Source organism: Triturus cristatus, chromosome 11 (genome assembly GCF_964204655.1).
Source record: "Triturus cristatus chromosome 11, aTriCri1.1, whole genome shotgun sequence".
Taxonomy (NCBI): domain Eukaryota; kingdom Metazoa; phylum Chordata; class Amphibia; order Caudata; family Salamandridae; genus Triturus; species Triturus cristatus.
In genome coordinates this window covers 368159517-368177986 of record NC_140594.1, presented here as the reverse complement: position 1 = coordinate 368177986, position 18470 = coordinate 368159517, and the positions used below count along the sequence as shown (strand labels likewise).

General features: G+C 44.0%; 1 protein-coding gene across 1 annotated transcript in view; it reads right to left on the bottom strand.

Moving 5' to 3' along the window:
- Positions 1 to 18470, bottom strand: part of KCNIP3 (potassium voltage-gated channel interacting protein 3) — a 592826-nt gene that overhangs the window by 503619 nt on the left and 70737 nt on the right. Inside the window, exon 2 of the mRNA XM_085634140.1 lies at positions 8788 to 8953. Coding sequence (XP_085490266.1) covers positions 8788 to 8953 — 166 coding nt within the window. The remainder of the gene's footprint in view (positions 1 to 8787; positions 8954 to 18470) is intronic.

The window sequence follows — 18470 nt, the reverse complement described above, 5'->3', positions numbered from 1 at the left end:
TACGAACACAGGCGCTTGGCTTCATCGGTGACCACGTGACACCACATCGTGAACAGGCAGTGCCACGAGGAGACCTTAGAGATGATCTAGTTCAAGGGCGAAGTATGATTGCAGAGACTAGATTTTGGGGCTGGGGGCACTGGCTCTGTCTGTGCTGCTGTTGTCTGACTTTCCAGTGAGATTACAGAAGCACAGATGCAGGGCCGCCCAGGGTTGGAACTGAACCACCCTTCCCCATCCACCACACTCGGGGCTATTCAGATCCTGTGGCTTCCACGTGACACAGTCAGACTCGCATCATTCGCCCTGCCAGAGGCTTCACATCTGTCCCAGCAGGATCCGGGGCCTCACCACCCCTGTCCCAGGTATACACACCTGACCTAGGACTTGGCAACCATACATTTAAAAATCCAAATCTTGCTTATAACCAAACCACGGGAGGATTTCTAAATAGTATAATGGGCTTATTCTTCTGTTGGGGTCAAGAAACTACTTAAAGAAGTGACTGGCAGCGAAAGGCCTTTCACTTAACAGACTCTACAATGAAACTGTTAAATGTCTACCAGGCAGACTTGAGGAGGCGGATCGATGAAATGTTAATATGGCTACGGCCAGGAGCCCACACCAGCCTGGTTGGGGAGGAAAGGGGGCCACAGAGAAAAATATTTCTTTAAAAGTACTATTGTCTTACTTTAAACGTGAGCTAAAGGGGGAGTCTTTAGGGGAGCATGGAGAGGTGCAGGGAACAGGAAGCACACATATCAAACAGATGAATGAGAATGTAATGCCAAATAAGTAAACAATTAACAATGTTTTAACAAAAAAAACACAAAAGAGAACATTTGATGTTAAGTATAAAGCGAATTTGGAAAAAACCTCCTAGGAGGATTAATACCCAACTAGTTTGTTCATAAAAAACTTTAAACAAAAATGCCCAAAAGCAATAATAAAGAGTAATTTCCAAACCACTTACAAATCAATTTTATATGGCAAGTTTGATCAAACTTTGCGCGCAAAACAATACTTTATCAGAATGGTCCACTAGAGGGCAGCACACACCACTATATTTCAACTAATGGACGAAGACTGCCCATTGACTTCACGGGGCAGGTGGACCAAAGCAGAAGGCAGTCCACTTAATGAAACCATACTGATTCTCTGTGGCAATTTTGCAGACTTGTGAATATATACTCTGAACATTTAGCACTGGGATGGGGTGATCTCGGTAGCCTTTTAATCGAGAGTTCTGCCTCCTCGCTCAAGTTGCTCTCCTTTGCCTGGGTGAAATTGACATGATGGGTGAAGAATTAGCTTAATCCAACTTGTCACTTTCTCAAGTTGGTTAAATAAATCCCAGGCACAAAAGAGGTCCAGTGGGCACTCACGAAGTCTCACTCCTCCTTCCACAGTCAGGGGCCAATGGGAAAGACAACTAGGCCTCTCAATTTTCAGAAGAATTCATGCTCCAGTCTCTATATCCTCTTGGGCCTTCTAGCTAGCAGGTCGCCTTCAGACTTCAAGGCACGTGAGACAGAGGGCAAGTAGAGTAAAGCAGCAATGAGAGCGCCTTACTACTCTCAAGGATAAGCTTGAGAGCTAGTTGATTCAACTCCTCTCTGGTACACGACGTGCCCCAACATTCCCAAAACTACTACAAAGGCTAATGCCCCTTTAAAGCAGTCTTTAGGCGAACGCTGGGGTTCACTGGTAATTTTTCCAATTCTTAAATTAACCAATCGTGAACTGTCCCTAAATAGCATTATTTCTACTTTTACAGCAAAGTGATTGCAGTATAGTTTGGAAAGACTTGCCTCTAGGACACTTAAACATTTTGTCTGATTCACTTGCAACGGGGAGGAGCTCACATTTCGTAGTTAGTGCATCCGCATCATCAGCGGAATCATCTTGCGAAAGAAAGGCTAGAGGGAGGGGCCCTCAAGCTCGGCTTGGAGTCAACAAAGCAGAGTTGCCCTACGTACATACAAAGTGATTTCACTTGCTATGTGTTGGAAGGTGGTTTATTAATAGGTGTAGTTAGGGACCTACCACTGGTATTAAGGTCACAAACACGATACAAGGTCCAGTCAAGGCCTCAATAAATTATTCCCTTGCTCAACCCCTTGGTAACAGGCAATGAGCAGGCAGGCTTAACTTAGGAGACCAGTGTGTAAAGCATTTAAAAACACCAATACATTACATAAATAGCATACAACACAAAATAAAAATCCAAAACCAGTATATAAAAATAGGAAATATTTTTATGATTAAAATGACACTAAAACGACAAAACTCCAAGGTAGGGAAGCAGAGATATGATTTTTTAAGGTTAAATTCTTTCCAGTGCCAACTTAGGACATCTTATTGCTCTTGACCTAGACAAAGTGATGGACCACGAGTCAGAAACACTGAGCATGAGGCTGCGTTAATATTTTTACCTTTGAGCTTAGTCACTTTTCTGCAGCTTTTTCTCTCAATGAGAATAAGACTGCCTATCATGCAAAGGTGTATATCACAAAGTTGTTTGCAAATAACCAGAGGAAGTGAAAACTGAACTGAGCTGTTTGATGGATTTGTATCTTGGGGATGAGTGAGAGAACTCCTCATGTGCCTGATCAGTGCTGCATCCCAGATAAGATGACAGTGATTTTTGATGCTGCGGAATTCCATTAGCAGGGGAAGGATACTTACGTGTGTAGTGCTTTAACAGGATTTTAACAGTGTCGCATTCCCCTAATAGTGCTGTGTAGTATTACTTTATGCTGCTAGATTAAGTCAGTTGGTTTACTGGTGAGCTCTGAGCTTTATTCCAGCCCCCCGCCGCCACGCTTCCAATTCCCTCTTTGAGTAGCCTGTGACTGCTTGCCCAGCTATTGTTCGGGCTGGACTGTTCCCATGAGGCACAGGGTCAAGACTGATTTGCATATGGCTGGGTTCAAACTGGAACGGCATGGTGAGCAAAAAAAATATGGATTTAGGCCCAGATCTCTGTACTGGGGTGAATGTATGACATTGTTCTGCATTCTGTCCATCAACTGTTTTTTTGCATTTGTCACCCCGAGTGGGAAGGGTATGCCCAGACGTGAGTCCCTTGCTCTCCATGCCACTGGAATCAAGCTATCCTGGCTGAAGAGGGGTGAAACCACAAAACCGGTCCTAGGATGCTCGTTTCCAGTCCAGGGAGCTTGGCACTTCGGGCTGGACTGTTCCCATGAGGCACAGGGTCAAGACTAATTTGCATGTGGCTGGGTTCAAACTGGAACGGCATGGTGAGCAAAAAAACTATGGATTTAGGCTCAGATCTCTGTATTGGGGTGAATGTACGACATTGTTCTGCATTCTGTCCATCAACTGTTTTTTTGCATTTGTCACCCCGAGTGGGAAGGGTATGCCCAGACATGGGTCCTTTGCTCTCCATGCCACTGGAATCAAGCTATCCTGGCTGAAGAGGGGTGAAACCGGTCCTAGGATGCTCGTTTCCAGTCCAGGGAGCTTGGCACTTCGGGCTGGACTGTTCCCATGAGGCACAGGGTCAAGACTGATTTGCATGTGGCTGGGTTCAAACTGGAACGGCATGGTGAGCAAAAAAACTATGGATTTAGGCCCAGATCTCTGTACTGGGGTGAATGTATGACATTGTTCTGCATTCTGTCCATCAACTGTTTTTTTGCATTTAAAAAGAAACACCTGAGGGCTGGAATAGACCTGTGGACCACAGACCACAGCAAAGCCCTACAATCGGTATATAAGGAAAACATGCAAGGACGTCAAAGCAATGCAGACACATTTCCTCCACAGGCAGGTCTTTAGTATTGCAATACATTGGTTACATTTGTAGAATGAGCGCCGTGCCTACACAGCTGGATTTTTTAAATTCTGTTTCCCTTCAGCATTTGCAGTGTTTTTCATATTGCTGTGAAAGGTTGTGTTTCTGTATAATTTTCGGACATTGTTGTCCTCTGCTTCTACGTACATCAGCTACTACCACTGTTTTCAGGGTTGTAAATATGTACCCTGACAGGGTGATTATCTCGGAATATAGATTGCAACCTGAAATAAGAACCCAGATATTGGTTATAAGAAGTGGAAAGGAATGCTGTATGCATGCTTAGAGCTCATTACGTGTGTATTTTGGGGAGCGAAGAGGGAGGGACTGAATATTACATTTTACTTTGGAGCAGTTCAATGACATCATCGTAATGATGACGATATAACAAATAAGTGTCAGATAATACGCTGCCTTCCATGGCACAAGGCTACGCATTTCAGTATATTCCACTGCATGGTTTATGCTGCAGTTTGGTTCCATGCTGTATATTCAACGCTTTTCCACCGAGGAACCACAATAGCACAGCAAGTGTGAAGGCAGGCAGACGGGGAGGTGGGCCAGAACCCGGAAATAGAAGCCGGCAGCCTGCACATAGCAGCCGCACGGAGCAGCTGGTTCGGGGGCAGGCAGACGGGAACAGGGCCAGACCCAGAAATAGGGAAAGAAGCATAAATGAGATGGAGACAGGCACCGCGTTAGCCAGCTATGCTCGCAGTGCCATGGGTAGGCTCAAATTCCAAGAAGACCCAGACACCAAAGATGAAATAAATGAGTTGCTGCCTCTTAAAAGCGGAATGAGGGTGATAGGGCTCATCCCCTGTATAAGATAGCAAAACAGCTGTCCACGTGAAGGAAACAATGGAGAAAAGATATAAAAGACATTTCACAAATGTTTCACCTTGCAGATTTTCTGCAGTGTAAAGAAACAGAGTATGGAGAATTAGGTGACATGTGTGTGCCACAAACGGTATGCAGCTCCTACATGCATTAGCCTTGCTTATTCAGAATGTCTGTGAAATGTGCAGCTAGTTGTAACTAAGGAATAGGCTCACTGATAATGAGCAAGAGCGGTATATAGTGTCCCCTAAATTCTGGACTTAGCGCCTCTTCCCCGTCTTGGTGGCCAGTAGATGCTCATGCCCATGCCGGCTTTGGTCATGATGATGCTTTGGGACACAGCTACTGTATCAACGTCAGAATAGTGGTACCTGGGTAAAAGATGGACAGTATCCTTGAAGTAAGAATATCCATCTTTCTGACTTATTTGGCTGCATTTGGATTCAATCTGGGTGTATTGATGTCAGGCTTCTGCAATGGCTGTGGTCTACTGATTGGGCATCCACATATACTTTGATAAAGTGAAATGCGGTGTTCCCAAACTATTCATAAATTACCCTCTTGGAAAATAGCCATTTGCATTCAGGGGCCAACTATCCAGATGCAGAGAGTGTCACAATGTAGAAAAAAAACGTCTGCTAAAATAATGTATTACTTAGTGTGTAATATTTAATTGGTAAATGCAATCAAAAACAGATTTGTAGCATAGAAGCCAACGTTTCGGTGCCTACTCGGTAAACTGTCTATGGATCATCATCAGGACAGAAACAGGAATTAACGAGCATGATTGCAGCTGGGGATAGTTGTAGTTACCAAGGATCAACTCAGTTTATAATACTTTAATTGGTCAGCCTAATATGGGTACAGAGCTTTGTAGGAGTTTGACTTGCAAATACGAAGAAGAAATATTTCCTTTAATGTGACCGAACTTATCTCAACACTAATCAACACATATCTCAGTGTTTTAGTTGAAGTAATTGTTCACTAAAGAAATGCGAGCACTGGGCAGTATTCTATATCCAACACTGTCCATATGGGAAAATAGTACAGATTTCATTCCACAGTCCATTGCAAATGAGTTTACAAATTTATTTGGTTGTCGTTTATTTTAGTTTCAATTACTATATTGTTGATTAAGCCTATGCATAATTCTTGGATGTTATCAAAAGGAGTATTTTCATATGAACCACTCTATTCTATCTTTAACTGCCAGCAAAATATCACATACGTTTTATTTTCGGAGCACAGATCTGGTTTATTAGTATTGTGGTGTGTATGGTGGAGTGTGCGGAGAGTGGGTGTGGGGGGAGTGTGCATGTGGGTGGAAAGTGTGTGCGTGTGGGTGGGTGGGTGGGTGGAAAGTGTGTGCATGTGGGTGGAAAGTGTGTGCGTGTGGGTGGAAAGTGTGTGCGTGGAAAGTGTGTGCATGTGGGTGAAGTGTGTGCATGTGGGTGAAGTGTGTGCATGTGGGTGAAGTGTGTGCATGTGGGAGAAGTGTGTGTGGGGTGAAGTGTGTGTGGGGTGAAGTGTGTGTAGAGTGAAGTGTGTGTGGGGTGAAGTGTGTGTAGGGTGAAGTGTGTGTGGGGTGAAGTGTGTGTGGGGTGAAGTGTGTGTGGGGTGAAGTGTGTGTAGAGTGAAGTGTGTGTGGGGTGAAGTGTGTGTAGGGTGAAGTGTGTGTAGGGTGAAGTGTGTGTAGGGTGAAGTGTGTGTAGGGTGAAGTGTGTGTAGGGTGAAGTGTGTAGCGTGAAGTGTGTAGCGTGAAGTGTGTGTTGGGTGTGTGGAGTGTGTGTGGGAGGATTGTGTGTGTGGGGGGAGTGTGTGTGTGGGGGGGAGTGTGTGTGTGGGGGGGAGTGTGTGTGTGGGGGGGAGTGTGTGTGTGGGGGGGAGTGTGTGTGTGGGGGGGAGTGTGTGTGTGGGGGGGAGTGTGTGTGGGGAGAGTGTGTGTGGGGAGAGTGTGTGTGTGTGTGTGTGTGTTGTCTCCAGTCTTGTCTCTTCCTGATGTGGTGAGAGATTACGCCTTGAATTTTCTATCTCAAAGAATATCAGCATTGGAGTTTCAGACCAGGGTTACTGGGGAGCAGCTCAGCTTCTTATTCGGACATGAAGCACCCCCCCCTATGAACCTGGGTGCATCGGCCCTATGCTCTGGCGTCCTTAAGAAGAACATGCATCAAGATGCTGTTGGAAGGTCAGCCAGGAGCGCTTGCTTTCTGAGATCCATTATAGGAGAGCTACAGTAGGGTGTCGAACCTTCTTTGTAGGGTATTTCTTACAAGAAGTGCAATGGGCGTTTCACACTTAAATACTGGCACTGTTCGGTAATCGTGACAAAAGCCCATTTCATGAAGGTCTTTTGACAAAGGTGGTGAAGCTGTGCATACAATGAGTACGTTGCATTTCTGGGGTTCTACAGAGACAAAAATCCAATTTAGGGCAAGTGTTGGGATGTTAGTAGATGAACTAAAGTAGTTGCCCCATTCCAATACCACCATCATAGCAGGTATGTTACAACAAATCTAATGGGGTTTATGGATCCCATTGCGAATAAAACGCGCAAATGTAAAAATATTTAATGCTTTGTTAGGCATTACTCAAATACAAATACATAAATAGCACAGCAATTCCACTATGGCCACTCCCTGCACCCTGGTAAATGCTGCAGGACGGTCTCTGGTCCTTAGATAATCATCTGGAAACAGGAGCGTGATGGAGGTAATGGCGATGCACCACAGATCAGCAAGGCACCTGCTGCTAAACCAAGAGCGACGGCCGCCAGGTGTCTGGCTCTGCTGTGCTTTACTGTGATGAGCGCCGGGAATGCTGGGATTCTGGTGCAAGTCCACCTTTGGGAATCCATGGCAAACACAGCTTATCAGACCTTCTCTGCATGCCTGCTCCTCTCACCTCGCTCAAACCAATCAGGCATGAGGTCCGGGAGAGACAATATAAATGTGCAGTGGTGTAACGGAAACTCGAGGGCCCCCCCCCTGCAAAGTACATGGAGGAGGCCCCCACCCGACTCTCAGGCCAGGGTACTGTGCTGAGGGGGCCCACTGAGGCTCGCTTTCCGCTGCCCCCACCCGGCACCGCGGGGGCTGCAGGGGCCTTTGCTACGCCACTGGTTCTGTGGCAACACAGAATGCAGGGCCGCAGAAACGAGCGATAGGGGTGTTATATGGCAAGCCTTCTTCCAGTTTGTAAGAGAGCAAAGCCCTATCCCTAGACATTTTCTGGGTGTGCCAGGTATTGATCTGACTCCATATGAGCATGATTGCTAAAAGGCTCCCTGCTTGTTATTTGCAAAGAAGGATAGTGAGATCCAGTTTCAATAAAATTATGATGTACTTGTTTAAGAGACAGCAGTTCATCCTTTAATCCACACCTTTCCACTTTCAGCTCCTTTGAGTGAGCCCTAGAACTTGGGCAACAGTAATAGAAGTGCCCTATGACACTGACAAGAGCCATCTACCTGTGAATATTAATATTCACAAGAATTTATATTTTTGGTCCTTATCTCTGAAACTGTGCACATCTGTACCATCAGGCCTTACAATCTCCAGCAGCCACTTCAAGTACTTCACTTAGTCCTTCAGCTCCTACTTATACCCTCGCTACAATGGCCACAGAAATCCACAGGAGGTACCACTGCTCGCATACCTCAGGGATCGGTTTTGCCCCGGTGCAGTATTCCCTCCAATGCTTAATTTGAGCTGGTGGTTTCCAGTGCTGGACACCAGCACTTAATTGTCAACACCGACGCCAACGATAGTCTGCCACATGGAGGCGATGTTTGTCTAATACAGAGATGAGCACCACAATTGTTTACTAATTGAATACAAATAAAAAATGACAAATACCTGCGGCCCAAGCCATTCTAATAGCTTTAGGAGCCTGAAATAGTCGGAAATGCAATAATGCTGCTCATATTCCAGTCAGACTGAGCTGCAAGTTTTACATAACAGAATTTGAGGGGAAAAACATAAGATTAGTGTGGTATTTTTCCACTACTTAGAATCCCTGTTGTGAGAAAATACCTATTAGCGGCTCAGCCAGGCTTAGCATGGCTACTGTAATGAGGGTCACAATGCTACCTTCTTTTTTAAAAAAACATTGAAATCACCTACCTGGTCCCTGTGAGGAGGCGCTGGACAGGATCCACTTCACAAGGCAGCATTTCATCAGTGTCCTGCGACTCAGTTTGGGTTTCTGCCATTTCACACCATCCTTCTTCCCTTGAGACTCCTGAGCAGCCTCCCCCAGTAGGCTCCCGTCCGTCTCTTTGATATCATTCTGAACAGAAAGAAAAAAACCACTATCCTTAGCAGGCTATCTAGGTATGGGGATGGAGCAGGGTTGGAAAGGCATTTTATTCCACCGGGCATTTCCCCAGTGGGCTGGTGCCCTTGGAGGCCTGTTTTGAAAAGCTATGGCCCTTCATGCTACCTCCGTCACTCGCTTCAGCTCCCCGAGGTTAATTGCAGCGGACATGGTGCAGCTTCAAGAGATAATGAAATGGGGGGGGGGGGGGGCGGGAAAGAAAATGATCAGAGAGGGAGAAAAAAAGAGAAGGAAGGAGAAAGAATGGATGACGCGAGAGATTGCGCTAGGAGATGATGGAAGGGAGGCTGGTTTAAGCATTTTCACTAGGACTGCTTTTGGTTCCCCAGTCCAGCCCTGAGGGAGATGGAAGACAGGGTTCGATAATTTGTTTTAGGAGGCTTTGAGTACCACTAAAATCGTGGTGTATCTAGCCTATAGAATCAGGATCGATTCTGTGAATGATTACTTCTGTCTTAAGCCCAAGGAATCCCGTGTGATCTTGAACTACTGCAGGGAGTGAGTTGCACAATTTCGACCCAGTTTATAAGAATACACAAGATCTCATGCGAGACTGGTGGGTTTGGGGAACACAGAATTGAAGCCAATCCAGACCGCCTGCCAGGATGGGGGTAGATTTTGGTTTTGTAAGATATTTCAGGCTTTTGCGGTCTATGACTTTTTCCTAGAATGGGAGAGAAGGGAAACAACAGTTTATCAGAACTACGAAGCAGTGAAGTTAAACTTTGAAATATCAAGGAAGAACACAGAATGTACATGGAGTCGGGGTCAGGCAGCTGCAGGCATCTGGTCTATCAGGCTATGGTCCTAGTATGAGGTAAATTTTCAAATTAACTGGGCACGTGAGCTATCACCAGGCCCCACTACTTCATTCTTCATGTGATGGAGAGAAGTGAGGCTCGATTTATCACACAGGTGACATCTGATGAGAACGCAGATGCTAACAAGTATGTGGTTATCCCCCAACCACCCTGCTGTGTTCGCTAGATGTGGAGCAACAAGAGCGGCTTCGGGGAGCAGCCAACATGATCAGGGATCTCACCTCATCTAATAAAGAATTCAAACCTGTAGGAGAGGAATGGTCAGTTCTTAACTTCTATGTAAAAATGAAATAAGTGCAGGGGTCTTAAGATGTTCATGGCAGCCAGTCACCGGAGCCGCCATATGCAAGGGTTGCCAAATACAAGGGCTGCTTAGTTTTGACTCCACTTCAGGCCTCCTTTCAACATCATACCCTCCCAGTCTCCTTATCTGTCTCTTGCAAGTTCTTTTCATTTCAGTTCCTCTTTTTTCAATATTTTCTTAGCTCTTTCTCTTCCTCCTTTTTCCCTTCTGTGCATTTCTCTCTCCCTTGATCTTGGTCAGAGTCTGAGGATAAAAAATAAGTCCCAGCTACCAAATATTTGTGCCAGATCCCACCACCTAGAACCACTGGCACACCAGAAGCACTGGCAGTTATGGATGGATGTAGGAAAAGTTAGTCAATGAGCTCTCCTGTGCCAGGGAAGCTGTTTAAAGGTGTACTAATCTGGGGCACTGTTGTGAAGAATAGTCGTATTCAATAAGTTTGACACGTAGATTTATTGTATAGACAGCACCACCTGGATACACGTCCGCCAAGTCAGACGCCAGGCCAGCTTTGTGAATGCTGAACAAGAACGTTTTATGCTTTTTTTTTCCCTACGAAATAGGCATTTTCTTTTTTCAGAGAGGACTTCTCGCTCTTATTTGTACAGTGAGAAAGTCCCCCATCTGCAGAATCTGTCTCTCGTCTTCCCCATTCTCTTTTTCAATAGCAACTGAAGAGTTTGCCATGTGAGATCTGGGAGTGAAAGGTTACAAGCACTTTGGTTTGGCTCAGAGCATGGCATTTGCTTTTCCTGCTTGCCCCGGGACGCGCGTATGCGCGTGGATGCGTGCGTGCGCTTGCGTGGTCAGTGTTACGTCAAACGTACAAGGGGTGGGAATCTCCAGCATGAGCGCTCCAGCACCAGGGATCTTCTCGCGCGTGCTTTACATTGAAAATACTGCACTTTGCTGCACCCAGTTGCTACTGGCAACTGCATGCACTGTACTGAAATGACGGGATGGATGGGGCAGAGAAACTGCGATGCTTTTTCAGCATCTCAACGCGACCACCCAGCAAGGACGATTTTAGTCAAAGAAAAGAAAGTCAGTGAAATTAACCGGTTAATTGTGAATTAAGACTGTAGTTTCACAGAACAAATTAAATCTTGTTTATATCTCTCAGGCGGGTCTCAAAGGGAGGAACTACTCCTGGAAGACAATCACTACCTAAAAGTGCCTAGTGGTCTCATAGCCGCACAATAGTACCTATTTATCTTATCCAAAGCAAAACAGAAACTTTAAATAAGAGTAGTTCTAATCATCTGCATGGGTGGGTTGCTGGTTAATAAGACGTAAATCTAGTTTTACTGGTGGGTAGAGGGCTTAAGGAATCAAGGTATTTTAGTATGGTTAAGGCAGGATCAAGGCGCTATTACGACGGTTTGTGCTAAAAAAGCACATATCAAAAGAAGCTCGGAGGATGGGATTAGGAGTCCCACAAATCTTCTGTAACCTAGTTAGCTTGTTTAGTAGGGTCACCAATAGAACAAATCTCTGTTGCAGCCTGTTCTTTCTATTTGAATAAACCCAGTGCTTAATTCGTAAAAGAAAGTGCGGGTGCCGGAAACTCTGCTCAGAATCCCACGGCCAGTGCAATTCAATGTTGGTGCACCTAGTACCAAGACTGCGCAATCTTAAACCATCTCACGTCTCTTTAACCCACTAGTACCTGGTACTCCTCGCCCCCTTTGCCGCACTCTTGCAGGCAGGGTTGGATTGGAATCAAAAATAGGCCCATGCCCCCTATAAAAACGTGGTGAACATTTGCGGATTGTGTCTTTTTGCAAAAAACTGCTTTAATGTTTTAAGTGTTATGAAAATAATGAAGTTGGTGTCTCTACAAGGTATGCTTTCTTATCTTCACTGAGATAAAATAAAAATGCAAATGTTGGCAGGACTTTTTGTGCACGGATTAGTTCGCAATGGTGAACCACATCTGAATTTAAGTGAGGCCACTGCTGCTCAGAGTCCCTGCCCAATCTGTATACTTTAATGGGTGGGCCAGGCGAGCGACTGGGACTGACACCTCCGCCCCATTAGTAAAAGGAAGGTCATAGAGGCCCATTTGCTTCCGGAAAGGCCACTCAGGCTCCCACTGGGCTGCTGGCAGCATCTGAACAGCACAGACACAGCCCAAATCGGCCACCGCGCTGGGTAAAAAAGCATCCCACAGCTGCAACTCAGATGCCTGTCCATCACCCATTGACCGAGGGCCCGCCTTACCAGTCCGACCCTGCTTGCAGCTCCTTGTTTCTCCCTTTGTGAAGCTTTTTCACTTTCTGTTCCTCGCCTTTCCCCTTTGTGTGTCTCTACCGGTCTTGCTCTTGGTAAATATCTGATGCAGAAAAATAAGTGGTGGTCCTCAAAAGTTAGTGCTGTGGACCCCACCGGCAACCACCACCTCAAATTAAACACCGGTCAACCCTGCTGAATAAATTCTCGCTGATTCATCCTTTTGTTAACAGTCCAAGATTTATCTGCCAATACGGTCACTCCAGATAGCGAAATCTGCAATTCAGTGTAGTAAACTAGCGCCAGATTTCCATTATCGATTTCAGATTCACTTGTGGAGCTATTCCTACATATCTCTATGGTATTACATTCACCTTTACAAGTACTGTTTGCAAACCATTAATCAATATTAGGCTTCGAAGAAGTTTCAAACTTCGCCCTCAAAGATGGGTGGACGTGGCAACATTCACACTTCATCCAATTTACAAATTTGTGCTGACATTGATGGAGCAAGGTTTCGCATAAAAAGAAACTTGCTCGTATGCAATCCTCTCGAATAACCTGTAACACTATAATCAACCTGTCTGTAAGTACTAACAGTGCACCACATTCTACATATTGTATCTAGGGGACGCTTTACTATGTGCTTTACTAGTGAATAACCCGAGTGTCCTAAAATGGCCACCAAAACCGCGGGAACTCTTCTGCACATGCGTCTACTACATCTACGTAGTATGACGTTTTCTGTCGCTTGGGGGGGAAAATCTTTGCAGCTGCGCAATAGCTTTTAATATGGCTGCTTTAAAGTAACGCACTAATGCACATGCTGTGCTGAAACTAACCTATGTAAGTTTTACTAAGCTATTAATGCAAAAGATTTATTAGGTAAACGGGGTTAGAGTAGAAGTAAGTGACATACAGTGAATTCATTTAAGTTTGGATTCGAACGTGTTCTTCTTTGACTTTATTAATAGTTCGTATTTGGCCCTTGGAGGGTGACCGCGTCTCTGTTTCTTTGTGGTTTCTACGCATGCGCAAACGTCTGCTTGTTCTGAACAAGTAAAGTAAATTGACTGACTGCCAAACCCTAAGCCCAGCAAGGACATGGGAAACCCAACTCTTGACCCTACGAGAGGAAGAGGATGCAACATTTTAAAATAGACTTATCGATCCACATATGAAATGCTTGTGGGAATAAAGCTTTTGGGTATTAAAATTAAGGGGAGGAGAACTAGACAACAGACTAAAGAAAAATACTGCATTTAGTATGGTGGATGTCCTCACCCCACTGCTTGGCCCAATCAAATTGTGGGTGAACATGGAATTGAAAAACATTTGGGGGTGGATCATACATCTGAATTGGTATAACAAAGGTAAGTTCTAGATAGTTAGACACACTCTATGTTGAGATGCCGATGCTGTGCTGAGATGCTGCTCAATTTTGCTGCAATCTGACTGAAGAATCCAACACTAGGGAAAATTCGCGGAACAACTGAGGAGGCACATCTAGGAAAGGGTCCGGACGAGCCAGAGAGAGTAGCACCAGAGAGGGGTGTAACGCTGGTGTTACACTAGAAGAGGTCACCTTTCCCTGTCCTGAATCCTTGACTCTCTGATGTTGGGGTCCTCACACCATTCTAGGTAAATATAACTGTAGGGTTAATGCTCCTTACTTGCTCTCTGTTCTTTCTCTCCTCAGGTGCAGTCATTGCAAGAATTTATTAATGCAAACTGATTATAAACTAACTACTATTTTTCCTGATGGAGACTTCTGGTATATCCATGTGTATCTTGCTTTGACTCACAAAATTATTAATTCAGATAAACTTTAAAGAAATCCTTCTGAGTCTGTGGTTCTTTAAATAAAAATTAAATGCATTGTTGTATTTCCTCCCTACTCTAATCTACTACTAGATCTATCGTATTGTTCATTTACTTAGGAGACAGGAATGGTAAGAATACTGGTGTAAAGGTTTCCTAGGGTAAAATAAAATTGATGACCAGTGGATATTTGCTAGCTCATTGCGTGTATGAATGTATATGGGCACAAATGAGTGTTGTGTGTATGAATGTGTAGAGCTGGTAAACTCCGATGCATCAAAATGATCAACATTGACCAGCCTTGCTTTTATTCACATTTGTTCGATGAACAAGCTAGATGTCATTTACATGTATAACCTTAAAACAGTGTTTAAACATTTGCCAAACCTTCACCCACTCACTGCACATCAGAAGTAAGGTACATTACTGAGGCAGGGCATAGCCCGAGGTAATTAACTATGCTAGTTTGGCATATATTTCTAGCTGTTCATTACAGTAACAGAGATCAGGCTATACTGTTGAACAGAAAACTAAGATCATGCACTGTGTGGCTTAAATGCATACACAACTTAACATAGAAGACATACGTCGGTGCGCCTCTGTGTAATGTTAGCAGTATTTTGTTTAAGTTCTAAATATCTATTGATGTTTTAGGTACATCAACAAAAATATAGCAAAACAAAATGCAGACACAGGGAGCTTAAGGAGCACAACAACAACAACAACACAGCAACAATGACGATAGAGGTGATATTAAAGTACATCTTTCGGGTATCGTTGATCCAGGAGGCTGAGATAAAATGTTGGTACAAATTTTGTCACTGTGTATGATGGCAGAGATTAACATCATTCCGAAAAAGAAAAACAGCTTGTGTACTCTCTATTTGATAGAGCTAGAGATAGCAAAAAGAAAGAAGAAAGGTGGATAAGAGGCAGAGGCGTAACTAGAGCCAAATTTCAGGGGGTGGGGGGGCGACTCTTCCAGCAATATGCAGAGGGGAGATGCAGGGACTCTTAAGAAGGGGTGAAAAAACAACAAAGCCTTATTAACAAGCAAATGGTCTTTGTCTTTTAAAGACCTGTGAAGTACTCAGCTGAGGCTGTGTCTGTGCCCGGGAAGCTGTCTCAGCCGGGCTGACACACACGACGTGGGGGGTGAGGGCTGAAGCCCTTTGAGTCCAATGGGCATTGTGTGCCTGATAAGAGGAGAGGAGAGGGAGCCATGTGAACTGGCTGGTGGTCTGTAAGAATTGAGGTAGAATGTGGGTGCTAAGTCTGCGTAGCAGAATTGATGAGACCCCTTACAGATGGTTACAAGTTGTGAATGAAGATGTCGCTGTTTTCCCATATGCATTGTGACGTAACAGGGTTGCTCTTGTCATGCGACTAGGATAGGTGTGTGCATTTAACCCACCATGTCTGGTAAGAGACATTGCTAAAGGAATTCCAGTATTTTAAGGGACACATTTCTGTGGGTATTGTTTATGGCAGATGGCGACAGCATGATAATAACCGGTCTTGGAAAAAATGAATTCCTCCATTCTAGAGTCCTTGTCCACACCTCCAGTTAAGGATGACCTGGAGCAAGCTTCAATCTCCTCTATGACTCATGGATAAATGCAGCTGTCTCCCAGCTTGCCCCCCTAACAAATAGGCCAAACCATCAGAAAACGCCTTCTGCGCCATGGTTTTCCCAAGATCTTAAGAAGCTAAAGAAAAAATGTAGACATCACGAACAGCCATGGAGGATGCAATATAGTACAGAAGAAAAACAAATATAAAAACGTTTTAAAGGAACACGAAACCTTAATTAAAGCATCCGAAGTAAACCTTAAGCAGCTAGAAACTCCTCTAGGGAGTTATTCAAGATGGTTAAAGCATTATCATCCTTTGCAAACAAAAACAGGGCTTTCTGTGATCAATTAGACATTCTTTTCTTTTCCAAAGATAATACTATTTATCAGCATTTTAAAAATCCTAGCACCAGTCCTTTTCCTACTCGTACAACTGCCACTGATGATGAACCCTCTGTTAAAAAGTTCCCAGACTTTTCTCCAGTTTTAAGCTTCTTCACTCATCTTTCGATTAAAAAAGTTGCTTCTTTTCTAAAAATCCATTAAGTCTGAATCCCCTGCTGATCCCCATCCTCCCGAGGTACTTCATCTGGTTTCTGAAACAATTGCTATCCCCATAACCTTAATTATGAACAAGATCTTGGAAACAGACAGCTTCCCGATAGTCTGGAAAAAAGCCTCAATTTTGCCGCTTGCCAAAAACCCTCTCTGAGCTCAGCATCATGTGACTCTGGGCAATAGCTCACTTAATATCCCCTATGACCTCCCGTGCCAAGATACCCTTAGGGGTGAGAAGTCGTGCTTTACAAATCTGGAATTATTTATTTGATCCTTTGAAAGTGAAAAATGACAGACCTATCTCTAATCTACCAGTTCCGGCAGAAGTATTGTAGTGAGCAATGAATCATGAGATTATCTCCTTCCTAGATTCAAACAATTGTCTTGACTCTACACAACTCTGCTTCAGGCCTAGACACAGTACAGTGTCTGCCCTATTGGCAGCCACATCCGTTGTCGACAGAGGTGAAAGTGTGGCCCTAGTCCTATTGGACTTGTCGGCTGCATTTGATACTGTTGACCATCTTTCCCAAGTCAACCATCTCAAAACAATAGGCATAAAAGGGACAGCTCTCAATTTAAATCAGGTCTTTCCTCTGCAATAGAGAGCAAGTAGTGAACCTAGAAGGATACACATTATGCCCTTCAAGCTTTCTTGTGGGGTCCCTCAGGGGTTCCCATTAAGTCCAGCCGTTTTTAATGCTTACATCACTCTCCTTATTCAGCTGATCATATACTATGGGTTCACAGTGTGCTCTTACGCTGATGACACACAGTTAGTGGTATCTGCCTCTTCCAACCCAGAAAAAGTAGCTTTACAGTTCAGTGCATGCATGATCAGAATTGCTCAGTGAATGCAATGGAACTATTTACAGCTTAACTGCGATAAAAAATAAAATATATATATATATATATTTTTTTTTTAATGGACGTACTATTGTTTGGGAACATTAACACTTTCTGGAACACTACTTAGTGGCTGTTGAATCTAGATCCTCTACTTGGTCCAGTGCAGAAGGCAAGGTATTTATTTGAGTGCCATCTTCGACAATAGACTAGCCTTCATTTAACATTCAAAATAGGTGACCTCTTCCTGCTTTTACATGCTGAAAACTCTCAAAGAAATCCTTCCATTTCTCCCGCTTGAGCAAAGGAAATAAGTGCTTCTAGTACTTGATATTTCAAAAATTGATTACTGCAATGCTTTATTTGTAGGATCTCAAACATGTCTACTCAACAAACTTCAGACTCTTCAAAATGAGGCAGCCAGAGTTCTGCTGAAACTCCCTAAGTTTTGCTCCATTTCCAACTCTATTAGGGAACTCCACTGGCTTCCCATCTGGGCACTGATTCACTTCAAAGCACTTTGTTGGGTCCATAAGGGACTACATCAGGGTGGTCCGTTCTTTCTGCAGGACATCTTCAAGTGGTATTCCCCCTCTCGTACTTTATGGTCTACTACCACAAACAAAGTTCAGGTACCCAGAATAAGAAAATCCCATTGACGTGGGAGAAGATTTTCCTGCTCTGCTGCAAGAATTGGTTACTGAGCCATCTACGATCTCAACACAATATTCTGAAATTCAGGAAGGACTTAAAAACCTGCCTTTTTAACTCTGCAGCCTGATTCCTTAATTATTTAGAGCTTTTTGGCTGTTTATTCCCTGGGTCTATTGCCTCTCTCACCATTTTATTCCTCATTGTGCTCTGTTTTCCCAGACACTAGCAGTAAGACGCCTTATTGGTATTAGCGGGTTCTACAAAATCCAATAGCATAACAATAGTTATTGAAACCCATTTACTAAACTGTTACCGCTGAAAAGGGCCATCCAGTGAATGATATCACAATACGTCTCAAAACCCTGCCTGTCATCATCTAACAAAGCAACGTTCTAGAATGGTCTATTATTGGTGATCATTAGCAGCGCAGGACTAGGCAAGGAGAACTTTTTTTGCTACACTGGATGTCACCTTTAACTTTGGGATCTATGACAGTAGCGCACACCTTCCGAAAGTCACCATTGATGTACTGCGTTCTTCAAAAACCAAGGAGTTTTAGGCAATAGTTTCTTTTAGAAAGCATGGACATAGTAATTTCAGTTGATATTTTATATTACTGAATGCATCATCTTTAATTTCTGTTGTGCAAACCCATT